Source organism: Notechis scutatus, chromosome 4, assembly GCF_049901735.1.
Source record: "Notechis scutatus isolate UNSWTSFEM ecotype Mainland chromosome 4, rNotScu1.2, whole genome shotgun sequence".
In the NCBI taxonomy this organism is placed as follows: Eukaryota; Metazoa; Chordata; class Lepidosauria; order Squamata; family Elapidae; genus Notechis; species Notechis scutatus.
The window spans coordinates 7368984-7382905 of NC_142012.1; the positions used below are offsets into that span (position 1 = coordinate 7368984).

A 13922-nucleotide genomic window follows, 5' to 3' on the forward strand; every position below is an offset into this window, starting at 1 on the left:
TCCTGGGCGGAGGCTACAGGGAGGCTGAGGGAGCAGGGTGTCCTGGGGTAGAGGTGCTGTCTGCGCCAAAGGAGGGGAACATTCAGCAGACCAAACCCAGGCAGGAAGGGAGGGGCGATGGGATTCCTGGCAGGGGGGGCTACTGGGTGGCCTTGGCCACCTCCTCGAGAGGGATCTGCAGCAAGGTGGGTGATTGCTCCATGATGCGCACCAGCAGCCGGTCGATGTAGCCCTCCAGCTCCTGCACCTGCTCCTCCTTCTTGCCCAGCTCGGCTTCCCGTCGCAGAAGAAGTTGGAGCAGCTCCTCCCGCGTCAGGTGGTGGTACTTGGTGGGGGGGCTCTGCAGAGACACAAAGGGGGGGAGAGACAGATGGGGGCTGAAGAGCAGGGCCTCTTGGGGCCAGAGAGTTGGGAAACTGCCGGATGGGCTGGAAGGAGGAGTCAAGCGAGGGCCTGGTTTGGAGTCCTCGTGCAGCTACGAGAGGCAGGAGCTTAACCTCCTCCAAGGCCAATGAGAACCTTCCCAGGCTAGCAACCTGAGGAGATTCTTGTGCCATAGGCAGTAGACAATAAAGTTAGTGACTTCTTTTTCTCCCAGTTTGGACTTGTTCTTTGTCTCACAGAATTCCCACCCAGAAGGACCCTCCTCCTCCTTTGATGCTCCTGACTCCATCCTCTCCCTGCACAGCATTTCTGCCGCGTCCGAGGCCCAGAATCTCAGTCCTTGGCCAAAGCGTACAGACTGGCAGAGATGCCCTTGAGAGGCCCTGGTGACAGTTGCCAAGAGAGCTGAGCCCAGGGCTGCTCAATCCAGGAGCTCAAAAGGTTCTGGGGGCCACTGCACGAATCTTCCCCTAGGCCAGGCCTCCTGGCAGCTAGGCGGCGGCAGGGGAAGAATCAGAGGTCCGGAGTTTTAAACAATGAGCAGTTGCACCTGGCCAAACAAACCCAGGATGGCCTCCTTCTGGCCAAAGGCATAACGGGTGAAAGAGAGGGATCATCGATGCTCCAAAGGTTCAGCACGGGAGACCCGCTTTTGGCATTCAGGAGCACACCTGTCCTCGGCGGCTCAGCCACCACCTCACCTGATTGGGCTGCGTCTCCTCCAGCTGCATCACCGAGGCTGCGAAGCTCCCACTAAAGACGGACTGGAGGGTGAGCTGCTCCTGGCCAGTGGTCTGGATGGGGCTCGGACTGGAAGCCTCGGGAGCCTTCTCCTTGCGTGGGGACTCTGGGGCAGCCGTGCTTCTCATGGGCTTGACCGGGTGCGGACTGCAAGAAACCAGAGGCATCATTAGGCTCCCTTTTGGATGGAGGGCCGAGAGAGAAACACCACCCCTGCTCAAAGCTGCAGAGAACCACCACCACCACCCCCGGCGGGACCTGGAAGCTGTGGAAAGCTCCGAGTGCCAGGCCCAAGAACAACCACCCAGCCAAAGATCACTTTGTTATTTGCTCACACTGTGCAGACAGAATCTTGCCAGACTAAACCTATACTTCTCTCACGCTAATGAATACACCTTGGGAAAATGCAGAAAGTGTCTATCCTGCATCTTCCTCCTTTTCCCATCCAGCTCTGGGCTGGGGGGTGCCTCTGGCCTGCCCCCCGCTCCTTGGAATGGGCTCCCCCTTCAGTGTCATCTGTCATGGCAACTTCCTCAATGGTGGGATTCAAAAAATTGTACTACCGGTTTTGTGGGCGTGGCTTGGTGGGCGTGGCAGGGAAGGATACTGCAAAATCCCCCTTCCCTCCCCACCCCGCTAACCTGCTTTCCAGCTCCGTTCTGTGTAGGGCAACCAAAGACCCAGCCGATCAGCTGGGACTCAATGGGAGGCAGAGAATAGAGCAGGGGTGTCCAACCTTGGCAACTTTAAGACTTGTGGACTTCAACTCCCAGAGTTCCTCAGCCACTTTGCTGGCTGAGGAACTCTGGGAGTTTAAGTCCACAAGTCTTAAAGTTGCCAAGGTTGGACACCCCTGGAATAGAGGGAGGCGGGGCCAGTCAGAGGTGGGATTGGTCGGGTCTCCAAACTACTCAAAATTTCCGCTACCGGTTCTCCAGAACCGGTCAGAATACCCCCTTCTGCAACTCCGCCTCTGTAGTTGCCATCCTTCACCTCCAGCAAGCAAACGGGGAGGGCTGGGAATCTCCCTCCTTCCCCAGCCTCCCTCCTTCCTCTTTGACCACCAAAGGAAATTTCCCAGGGTGCCCTTTGCTTCCTTTCTCTTAAAGGAAAAAAAAAAGGGCATTCTGGGAAATCCTCAGCCCTCTCCGGAAATGCTACGCCTATTAAGCGGCTCCCTGTCTGGGTGGGGTGCATTCCAAATCCTCTTACCCCACGGGCCCCACCAATCTCGGCCTGACGCCTGGGCACATGTTGCAGACCCTCCTTCCTGAGGAACCAAGCCAGACCCCCCCAAAAGGATCCTACCCAGCCCAGCCCAGCCCCAAGCAGGCCCCTGGGAGCGGCCAGGTGGGCAGCTGTACAGGCATCCGGGAGCCCCCTTTTAAGGGGGGGAGAGAGTCCCAGGACTAGGTAATTATCTGTCTTGGTAGCCCACGGATGAGGGGTCCCCCCAAACCCCCACTTACTGCAGTCTAAGTGGTTTTTGTGCAGCACCAGCGCCACCTGCTGGCAGCTGCGTCAACTTCTTTGTCAAGGTAAATTCTAAACAGAGAAGCAATTTTTAGCTCCCTCCAGAAACAGCTGTGCTAAAATTGTTGCAACAAATCACAAAACAGTGTCGGGTCATCTTAAACGATCAACATGTTAATTACAGCATAAATCCGAGAATGTTTTGAGAAACTGTTCACAAATTATACTTAGAACGTGGATATTAATTTGAAACATCTTTTGACTTTACAGCTTGGGCTGAAATCAGCATTTGGAACGCTTAAAATATCGATGTTGCTGGAAAACAATTTTGGAGGTTCACGAATCCAGCAGATATGTAGGAAGGACGATGTGAAATCTTTACCAATTGCAAGCGTAATATTTTAGGAGTGACACTGACTCAAGTGAAGAATGAGGTTTTAATTTGTAGCACTGTGATTTTGGTTCGATACTCAAGATTAAAGGTGAAAGGATTGAATGATATTCTCATATTCTCAAAATCTGGAATCTATTAAACATGAAGAATTCAGGGTGTATGCTAGGACTGCAGCTAAAAATAGTTTTTTTTCTCATGAAAACATTCTATCACACTTGATTTAAAATCCTGCACAGAAAAAATCTGTTCATTTCTTATACATTTCTTAAAACAATTAATTTTTGTTTTAAACTTTGTGGGGTTTTTTTAAAAAAAATTGAGATTGCTATTCTTCTTTCTGCTTATATTAAGAATAACTACATTGTCTCAAGGAATAAAGAGCTGCAAATATCCAGCTGCACTAGATGGTAGCAAAGGGATGCCTAAACCTCTCTAAATCTCTCATCTGGTGATCATCGGAATTTTTGCAACAAGGTATTTGGCAGTTCCAATCAACAATCAGGCCCTCGAGACGTCCAGCTTGGCAGAGATATGCCGAACTGTCCATACCAGCCTGGAAGAGCTGTGCCAACTCAGGCTCAAGAGTTGCCCTCCACCTGTCTGGGGATTTTGCTCAGCTGCAAACACTTTCACTTCAGTGCTTCAGTATAGTTTACACCTGTACTGTTGTGCAAAGAACTGAAGAAGCTTCCTGGATGAGAAGCAAAATGTTTTCAAGGAAAAAAAAACCAAGAAAGTCCAGTTTCCCTTTGGGAAAAACCACCTTTGGGACAACCAAGGTTCCGTCTTAGGCCCAGTACTCTTCAAAATCTTCATTAACAACTTAGATGAGGGAATAGAAGGGGAACTTACCAAATTTTCAGATGATACTAAGCTGGCAGGAATAGCTAACACCCAAGAAGATAGGCTCAAGATCCAGATGGATCTTGACAGACTAGAACACTGGGCCATATCTAACAAAATGAAATTCAATGTAGAGAAAAGTAAAGTCCTACACCTAGGCAAGAAAAAACAAAAGTACACATATAGACTGGGTGAAACCAGGCTCAATAGCAGTAACTGGGAGAGGGATCTTGGAGTCTTAGTGGACAACCAGCTAAATATGAGCCAGCCATGTGCAGCGGCAGCCAAAAAAGCCAATGCAATCCTATATTGCATTAACAGAGGAATACAACCGAGATCAGGTGAGGTACTAATACCACTCTATAAAGCCTTAGTAAGACCACACCTAGAGTACTGCATCCAGTTTTGGTCACCACAGTATAAAAAAGATGTTGAGACTCTAGAAAAAGTGCAGAGAAGAGCAACCAGGATGATGAGGGGACTGGAAGCTAAAACATATGAAGAACAGTTGCAGGAACTGGGCCTGGCTGGTCTAGTGGAGAGAAAGACCAGCGGAGACATGATAGCAGTCTTCCAATATTTGAGGGGCTGCCACAGAGAGGAAGGGGTCAAGCTATTTTCTGAAGCACCTGTAGGCCAGACAAGGAATAATGGATGGAGACTGAACAACCTAGAAGTAAGGAGAAACTTTCTGACAGTGAGAACAATCAACCAATGGAACAGAAGTTGTCCTCGGAAGTTGTGTGAGCACCATCAGTTGAGACTTTCAAGAAGAGACTGGATTGCCATCTGTCAGAAATGGTGTAGGGACTCCCGGTTGGGCAAGGGGTTGGACTAGATGACCTACAAGCAGTGGTGGGATTCAAATAATTTTAACAAGCGGTTCTCTGCCCTAATGATTTCTTCCAACAACCAATTCACCAAACTGCTCAGAAAGTTAACAACCGGTTCTCCCGAACTGGTGCGAACTGGCTGAATCCCACCACTGCCTACAAGGTTCCTTCCAACTCTGATGATCTGTTATCCGTTATGTCCTGGAGGGTTGAGAATCTCCACAGACATGGATCACTTGGAGCCTTTTTGAGGGCTTTCTGGCCATGGACATCGAGCCAGCTTTTCAGGGGGCACAGAAATGCTCACCCCCGAGCAATAAATCAATGCCACATTCACCACTGCAGGAGCATTTCCAGAATAACTGTGGGAGGAGGGTGGGCTCTAACCGAGGAGGAAGTTGAGGAATGGCTGCAAGGGTCAGTGGGCTGAATCTGGCCCCCAGGAAGAGGTCACGGGTCAGCAGCCATGGCAGCACCTGAGGTGGGGGGAAGGGGGGGCACCCTACTCCCTACCTGAGAGCAATGAATGCCTGCCTGGAGCGACCCAAATGAACTGGCCAAGGGGGAGACCTCTTCCGCCTGCCCAGGTAGCTTCCCCCCTTACCCCTCCTCCCTCCCTCACCCAGCCTCTCCTATCAGACAAGGGCTGGACACGCCACACCTTCCTTTTTCTTTTTCACCTTTGACCTCCACAGCTTTTCTGCTGCCCTTAAAGAAGACCCTGTCCAACTTCCATTCGTATTATCATCTTTGATTTTCTCCTGTGTTGGATGTTTTAAGGCCCCCTCCCCAGAGTTGCTGGTCAAGCAGTATAAAATAGATTAAATAAACCAACACACGGGACATCCAGCGTTAGGGAAACTGACTCAGGTGGGACACATGCAAGAATTAAGGCTAACCACTGCAACCGGGAGGAGGGGGCTGAATTCCTAGCCCCCGCCCCCTTTTACAGGCCATGCAGGAAAGAGGCTTTGAAGCAAGACTGCTGGGAGGTGGGGAACTCCCCCCACCCAGCATCCCCCCCCCCCAAGGGAACTGCTACCCGTCCCTCCAGAGACAGCCCCGTCCTGGCACTCCAGCCCCAGCTAAAGGCTCCCTTGGATCCACTGTGCAGGACTAATCCAGGAGAGATCCAGGCTAGAACTAAGAAGGGATTTTCCTGACGGTGAGAACAATTAACTAGTGCAACGACTTGCCTGCAGTTGTGGGTGCTCCAACACTGGAGGTTTCCAAGAAGAGAGTGGACAGTCATTTGTCTGAAATGGCATAGCGTGAGGCATAGCAGGAGGTTGGACTAGAACAGTGGTCGCCAACCAGTGGGCCAGGGACCACTGGTGGTCCGTGAGAAAATTTTGGAGGTCCGCAGAGAAATGTCCCCCCCCAAAGCAATTAATCCAGGCTGCACAGGAACACAAGGTTTGTGTTGCTTGTATTGCGAACAACACGAGGTAGTGAGGGGAGGGGGGAAAGGGCAGAGGTGGGGGAACTTGCCCCATGCATCCCAAGCGCTTGGCCTGGCCACCGGGCTGCTTCTTTCCACTTCTTTCTTCTTCTGATTTTGGCTGCATGCAAGGAAAGCAGCAAAAGTCTTTCTTTCTCTCCCCCAAACTCTACCAGAACTGAAGTCTTTGGGACCCTGCAAGGCATCCTGCTCCAAGAAGGCTGCGCTGGCGTGACAAGTCTCACAAAGACTCATTTCTGGCGGAGTTTGGAGGAGAGAAAGAAAGACTTCTGCTGCTTTCCTTTCATGAAGCCAAAAGTCTCTCTCCTTCTCTCTCTCCCCCTGAGAACGGAGCTGGAGATGGTCTCCTGCGATCCCAAATAAAGAAGGATCGATCGGTAGGAAAACGGAGTGGGGAATTTTCCTGCAGACTTGTTTTGGGATTTTCCCAGGGTCTCTGGTCCACGGGCTTTAAAATGATGAGTTTGGGTGGTCCCTGAGGTCCAAAAGGTTGGCGACCCCTGGACTAGAGGACCTCCAAGGTCCCTTCCAACCCCATGACTGTTAAGAATAGCAGCAGCTTCTTCTCTCACAATCCAGGGGGATGTGAAAACGCCACGTCCCAGGCAGAGACCCCCAACTCCTCCTCTTTGCCTGGCTGGGCAGCACTTGCAGCCGCAGAGGCTGTGCCATTTGGGGGGGGGGGCAGGGGGTCACTCTGCACCCACTCAGAAGCCCTTCAGCCACTGGAACAACACAGCTGCCCCCAGGTGGAGGCACACGGGGACTACAATCCCCAGGATCCCCAGCCTGCAGAGCAGCTGGCCCGAGAATTCAGAGCACTGCAGGCCTCCTGTAAGGGAAAGGCCGTGTCCAGTGGGGGCTCCGACCTCAGAGCCAAATGCTGCAGCCCCCCCACCCCAGCTGGCACTCCAGGCCTACAGCTGTCCTGCCCTCAGGCACCACTCCTGCCAAGCTATGCTGGCTATTTCTGCTCCCCTCTCACAAGCTTTGGGGATGCAAGGCCCCCCCAAGATTTTCCACCTCTCCCCTGCCCGATCTCCAAGAAGTGGTGGCCCTTAGTATCATGGGGAGACGGGGTGGGGGAACTGGCCTTGGCACCTGAGGGCCCCCTTGCCCGCTAGGGAGGAAGATGGCTATGTTCAGCTGGGAGCCAGGAAGCCAAGTCAAGCTAGAAACGGGGAGGCCACAAATTCCCCCCATTCCACCACCCCCCCAAGGAACCCCAACACAGACAGCAGCCTGGCTCAGCCAAAGAAATTGGCAGGGGGCCCCAAGCAGAGCGATGGGAGGCAACCGCACACACTTGCGAAGTAGCACACACAGGCATGGACATCTGGACGGACACACACACACACACACACACCCCTGTGCACACACAGTCCACCCCTCCCCTGCTGCTCACCTGGCCGTCTGCTGTTGTGGGGCGTCTTGAGCCGGCAGCATCTCCGTGGGCAGAACCGAAGGGGCCGAGGCGTCGGTGCTGGGGGGCGAGAGCAAAGGGAACGGGGGCGCCCTGGGCTGGCCGTCCACCGCAGCCCCTGCGCTGGTGGCCGGGGGCTCCAGGGGAGAAGGGAGGCGGCAGTCGGGGCTTGGGACGGGCTGGGAGGAAGGGGTGGAGAAGGCCAAGGGCCGAGGGCTGGGCCGGCTGGGGCCCACCGGGAGCTGCACAGAGAAGCTGTGAGAACGGAGCTGCCTGGGAGGGTTGGCGCCCACAGGGATCTCTCCCAAGCCCAGGGCTTCAATGGTGGGGGAGACCGGAAAGGTGGCAGCCTGGGCCCAGGGCACCTCTGCCGCAGGCAGGGCCACAAAGGGGTTCTTCTGTGGAGAGGGAAGGGCCCAGGGGGTAAAGGGTTGCCTGGGGTCAGCGCGGGGTCCTTCTGCTTGCTCTCTGGCTGCCCCCTGCCTTCCTGCCAGAAGGAAGCCTTCCTGAAGTCCATCGCTTGCTCATCGGGGAGCTCCGGCTCCTGCCCGGGTGCGAGGGGGCCACATCCTTCTGTCCCAGGCCGGATGGACTTTCCAGGCTGGCGCCCTCTCCGAGCAGCCCCCGGTGCTCTTCCAAAGTGGACCAGAACAGCAGAGACGGGCTGGGCTCCACCCGCAGCTCAGGGGGCCCCTGGGAGGCCTCAGGGGGGCAAGGGGATCTCTCCGAGCTCCACAAGGAAGCCGAGCCGGGCAGCCCAGTCGGCCAGGCCTCCTCGAGCCCCCAGGGGGCAAAGCCGGCCTCCCCGTCCTGCCTGGGACTCTCGGGGACCCCCGAGAGGCCTAATCCGCCCAAGGAGAGCTGGGAGGGGCAGGTGGAGAATGGCAGGGTCTCTGCGCTGGGCCCCTCGTTCGCTGCCAAGATGGTCCCCCCCGAAGAGGCTTCCTGGGCCCCCGGCTTGTCATCTTCTAGAGTCTCGTCTTCTGCGGCGGCCAGTGGGGGACCCTCAGGGGCCTCGGAGACACCTGCTCCAATGATCACCGCCGGCACCAGGGAGACGGCAGCCGCTGGAGGGGAGCCAGCCATGCCCTCAGGAGGGAGGGGCTGATGAGGCTCTGGCCGTGCACCCCAACCATCCCCCTTGGCTTCTTCGGCAAGCTGGAGAGGGGGCACCCTCCTTGCTGGCTTTGGAGGTGGGGTCCCTGCCCCACTCGGCACCTCAGTCTGTGCCGGCACCCTTTGCTCCTCCTGGGCAGGGCCTCCGCTAGTCGGGGCAGCCTCTTCGGCCCCTCCCTCCTCTCCCCTCTCGGGGTCCCACTGAAGCCAAGAGGGCTCACTGCTTCCAGCTTGGGGGCCCGGCTGGCTTCGCGGGAACATCTGCTGCTCTCGGCCCCAGTCCAGCTGCTCCGAGGAACGGTCGGCCATGGAAGGGGTGGTCCGGTTGCGTGGGCAGCTCTCCGGTGTCCAGCCGAAAGCATTTCTCCGGCCACTTCCGGGGGCAACAGGCACCATCTGCGTGGAAGAGCCCAGCTGCCCCACACTCTGGGCCTGGGTGGCTTCCCCTTGGGTCTGCTCCTCTGGGAGGCTGCTTGCATTGGGTACAGAGTTCGCTCCCTCCCCGAATGTCCCCCTCGCTAGCAGGGGCCCCCCAGACCCGCTCCAGGTCCGGCCTCTGTCCTCAAAAGTGAAGCTCAGCCAGTCCGGATTCTGCTGCGAGACCCTGTCAGGGCTGGGGGGACCTTCCTCCTGCTGTGGGAGACCAGCCGCCCCCCCTGGGGGCTCTGCAGTGGGAGGGGGTTCAGGCCCCAGAGCAGCTGGCTGGAGACGGCTGGCGGCAAAGGCATCAAAGCCATCGTCCCCTTCCACGGGTGGGCGCACAGGAGCGGCGGCGGCGGCGGCAGCAGGCGATGGCTGAAGGTGGCTGGCAGGTGGGGCGAGGGGCTCGGGCTGCGCTTCTCCGGCCTGGATGGAGGGAGGGAGGCCCTGATGCTCAGAGACCACCCGGGGATCCTTGGCGAGCTCTGGAGTGGCAGGCAGGCCAGGCTGGGAACTAGGGAGAAAGCGAGCAGGGAAGCAAGTTTAGTATCTGGTCAACGAGGAGCTAGTCCTCAAGGAAAGGCTGGTCTGGGGCCGAGCGCCTTGTAGGCGGGGCCCTCCAAGGGGGGGGGGCAGAAGAAAGGAAGTGGGGCTGCTTGGAGGGCTGGTGACCCTGGAAGGCCCTAGGAGAGGAGAGAAGGATCCCCCCAACTCTGACCCCTCACACTGGTCACAATTCAGTGCCACAAATGTTTTAGGTTCACCAACAGCCCCACGCGCACACGCACACACACACGCACACACACACACAACACATCCACTGGTGCCTTCATGGAACCACAGCAACCAACCTTTGCAGAAGCCACAAAAATGGATAACTTAAAAGTAGCACAAAGCAGCAGAGATGGAAGAAAAGGGGGGGGGCCTTCACAGTTGCGGGGGTGGGTGGGTGGGGGGAAAGCAGACTTGGCCTCACCACACCCCAGCCCCACACAACCCCTAGGCCAGGTCTGCCCTACTCCAGGGGCTCTGTCCCCCCAACAGGTTTCCATTGGGGACTTGCCCCCAGCCTCTTTGACCTTGACCCCACCTCCCCAGAAGGAAGAGCCCTGGGACTCTCCCCCCCATGGCTCTGAATTCCCTCCCCCCTCCTGAAAGCCCGTCTATTCCTCTGTCAAAAGTAATAATGCTACAGTCTTCATCGGGGTGGGTGGGAGACCATGCAGCGATCCAGGGGGCTGCCTCCACTCTCCCTTGAAGCTCCCCAAAGCTCCACCCCACCCCATGCCCCCCACCTCCTCCACCCCTCCCAACATCCTCCAGTTTTTCATTTTACAATTTTAAGTTTTTAAAGAGGGCTGTGAAAATTTCTAGAGACCCCTCACTTCCCGGACATAAGCAGTTTCAACTCCCACCCTCAAAACGACGCTATAGGGCACTGCACACCAGAACATCTAGACACAAGGACAGTTTTTCCCCAAATGCCATCACTCTGCTAAACAAATAATTCCCTCAACACTGCCCAACTATTTACAAAGTCTGCACTACTATCACTATTAATCCTCTCATCACTCCTTATCACCTATCCCCTCCCACTTGCGACTGTATGACTGTAACTTTGTTGCTTGTATCCTAACAATTTTTATTGATGGTTTCCTAGTATAATTTGATTGCTTATTGTACCCTATGACTATCATTGAGTTTTGTACCTGATGACTCTTGACAAATGTATCTTTTCTCTTATGTACACTGAGAGCATTTGCACCAAAGACAAATTCCTTGTGTTTCCAATCACACTTGGCCAATAAAGAATTCTATTCTATTCTATTCTATTCTATTCTATTCTATTATTCTATTCTATTCTATTCTATTCTATTCTATTCTATTCTATTCTATTCTATTCTATTCTATTCTATTCTATTCTATTCCATTCCATTCCATTCCATTCCATTCCATTCCATATATTCTATTCTATTCTATTCTATTTCTATTTCTATTCCATTCCATTCTATTCACTGTTTCCTAGTATGATTTGATTGCTTATTTATAACCTATGACTATCATTAAGTGTTGTACCTGATGATTCTTGACAAATGTGTCTTTCCTTTTATGAACACTGAGAGCATCTGCACCAAAGACAAATTCCTTGTGTATCCAATCACACTTGGCCAATAAAGAATTTCTATTCTATTCTGTTCTGTTCTAGTCTTATTCGCCATTTCAGGAATGGGATTCAGCCGGTTCAGACCGAATCGAGAACCGGATGTTAAATTTACATCTGGTTTGGCAAACTGGTAGTTTCTACAACTGACTGGCCCCGCCTCACCCCCCCCGCCCCCCCCCTCCCAGGAGTCCCCATGCGGCCTGTTTTGTACCACAGGTAAGTGCAAGGGGTGCGTGAAGCCCGGGGTGGGTGAAAAACGGGCATCCCGGAAGTTCGGGAAGGCCGGACATGGGCCCGTTTCTAGAGAGCCTCTGGAGCCCAGAGTTAGGCAAAGTGAATCGGTGGGGGGGGGTTGTCTCCTCCAAAGGCACATCTGGAACATCTGTGAGAAAATCAGGGATTTACAAGGGACACTTTTCTGGGCCCTGGCTGTGCTTCGGATCCCTGATTATTCCAAACTGCAAGCAGCATTTCAATGGCCTCATCTCGCAAAGAGAGGCTAAAAAGCCCCAGCTGCTATTTCAACAACAGCTGCAGCAGGATTTTTAAGAAATATTTTCTAAGCCCACTTAAACTGACCTCCGTCTGAATGAGTGAGATGAGCAGCAAAGAAATTGAATGAATAAATCAATCTCCATACACATCTTTTATTTGGAATTGTCCTCCACTCCACCCCTGTGTGACAGTTCTTCCAAATGGCCCCTGATCTTCCTTTGCTGCTTTTTTTTTGCAGTCTTTTACCACATCCATCGTTGCAGAAAAGGTGACTCCTGAGATCTTCTGAAATAGAAATCTTGTCCTTGAGGTGCTTGTGGAGCTGCAATTCCTGCACTTCTCTTTTGCTGTCTGTGTAGCGCAAGAGTTTAGCCAGGCAAGGTTTCCTCTCTCTCAGTCTCCATTGCTTCCTTCAACTTCTGGTGGTTGTTTTTTTTTAACCTGTCAGCTGACCGTCTTCCCACCTTATTTGCTGAACAGCATTTTGGAGTATTTTGGCTCCATGACATCACCTGGGTTACTCATCAAGTCTAACCCACTACATCTATTTTTAGCTCTATTATCTCGTGATGATACGGACCATGGCGGAGGTCACACCTCATGGGTCTGGTCCTTCTTGCTTCCTGGAGTTTGCGTTCCAAGGAGTCAGCACCGGTGGTTTCCTGCTTTCTGCTGGCCAGGCAGAACGTCTGACCTTCCCAGCACCATCTCTAGGCAGGGCGTGTCCAGGGGAGGCTCGGAGGCTGGGCCTGCCGTCAATCTGGCTGGTTCTTTTTATCTCTCCTCCTCTTGGAGCCCTGAAGCCAAATCTTCTTCTTCTTCTTCCACGTGTTTGCTTACTTCAAAGTGGTGGGATTCAGCCGGGTTTGTACCAGTTTGGGAGAACTGGTTGTTAACTTCCTGAGCAGTTTGGTGAACTGGTTGTTGGAAGAAATCATTTAAGGCGGAGAACCGCTTGTTTAAAAATTATTTGAATCCCACCACTGGCTTATTTCCAACGGTGGCACTCCGGTCTTCAAAATTAGGACGGCTCTTTTTGGATGAAAATTGCTCAGATCCGTTTACTCCCTTCCGCTTTGGGAGAGACTGGGATCTACGCGGGAATCAGGCCGTCCTCATTCTGCAACCGTTCAAAGTTATACTAGTTCTCCCTAGGGATGCTTACCTTCCCCCGCCCCCAGTTCCAAAGGCCATGTGCCCCCTCTGGTCACATGATCAAAATTTTGGTCACTCAGCAATGGATCCGCATTTACGACCATCTGCATTGTCCCACAGCCACCCGACTGCTTTTTACGACACTTCTGCCAAAAAAAAAACCCCCAGCATTTACATCTGGTTTTCAGTAAAATCAGACAACGGCGGACAACTGGTTCACTTAATGACCATGGGGTTTGCTTAATGACCCCTGCAAAAAAAGTTTGTAAAATAGGTCAGACCCGGGAGGGACCTGTTTTATGACCATCACAACTTATGGCCATAAGTTGTTAAGTCGAGGATTATCCGTGTCAATAAGGTCGGTTGGGCTTTGAATAGAGGTAATTGCTTTAACCCCATTTTGTTAACGAAGGCTGCTCCCGTTTCTTCTTCTTTCCTTGACTGCAGGGGTGGATTTGTGGCTCTTCAGCTGTCAGATGGAAGCTGCCCATGCCAGATTCCCAAAATATGAGCCTCCGGTCTGGGCAGGCCTGCGCCGAACCTCTTCCACCATGCCCCTCCTCCCTCTTCCATCTCGCCCTTAGAGGTGTTACGTCCTTTTGCCTCTGGGCCAGGGGTGGGATTCAATATTTTTTTTTACTACCGGTGCTATGGGTGTGGCTTGGTGGATGTGGCTTGGTGGGCATGGCAGGGGAAGGATATACGGTCAAATCCCCCTTCCCTCCTCACCCCTTTAACCTGCTTTCCAGTTCTGTTCTCCTGTGCAGGGCAACCAAAGAAGACCCAGCCAATCAGCTGGGACTCAATGGGAGGCAGAGAACAGATGGTGGTGGAACCAGTCAGAGGTGGGATTGGCTGGTTCTCCGAATTACTCAAAATTTCCGCTATCGGTTCTCCAGAACCGGTCCAAACCGGCCGAAGACCACCTCTGCTCTGAGCCCCTCAGCATCAGTGGCCGCTATTTCCAGAGAGAGGGGAAATGCTCTTTGGGTGCCTCCATAAAATGGACTCTTCGTTGC

At 53.5% G+C, this 13922-nt stretch overlaps 1 protein-coding gene across 1 annotated transcript in view; it reads right to left on the reverse strand.

Annotated features, from left to right (window-relative positions):
* The window catches only part of RAB11FIP5 (RAB11 family interacting protein 5), a 34470-nt gene continuing 20548 nt past the window's right edge, over positions 1–13922 (reverse strand). Inside the window, 2 exon segments of the mRNA XM_087965702.1 lie at positions 1–340; positions 1086–1272. Coding sequence (XP_087821828.1) covers positions 140–340; positions 1086–1272 — 388 coding nt within the window. The 3' untranslated portion in view covers positions 1–139.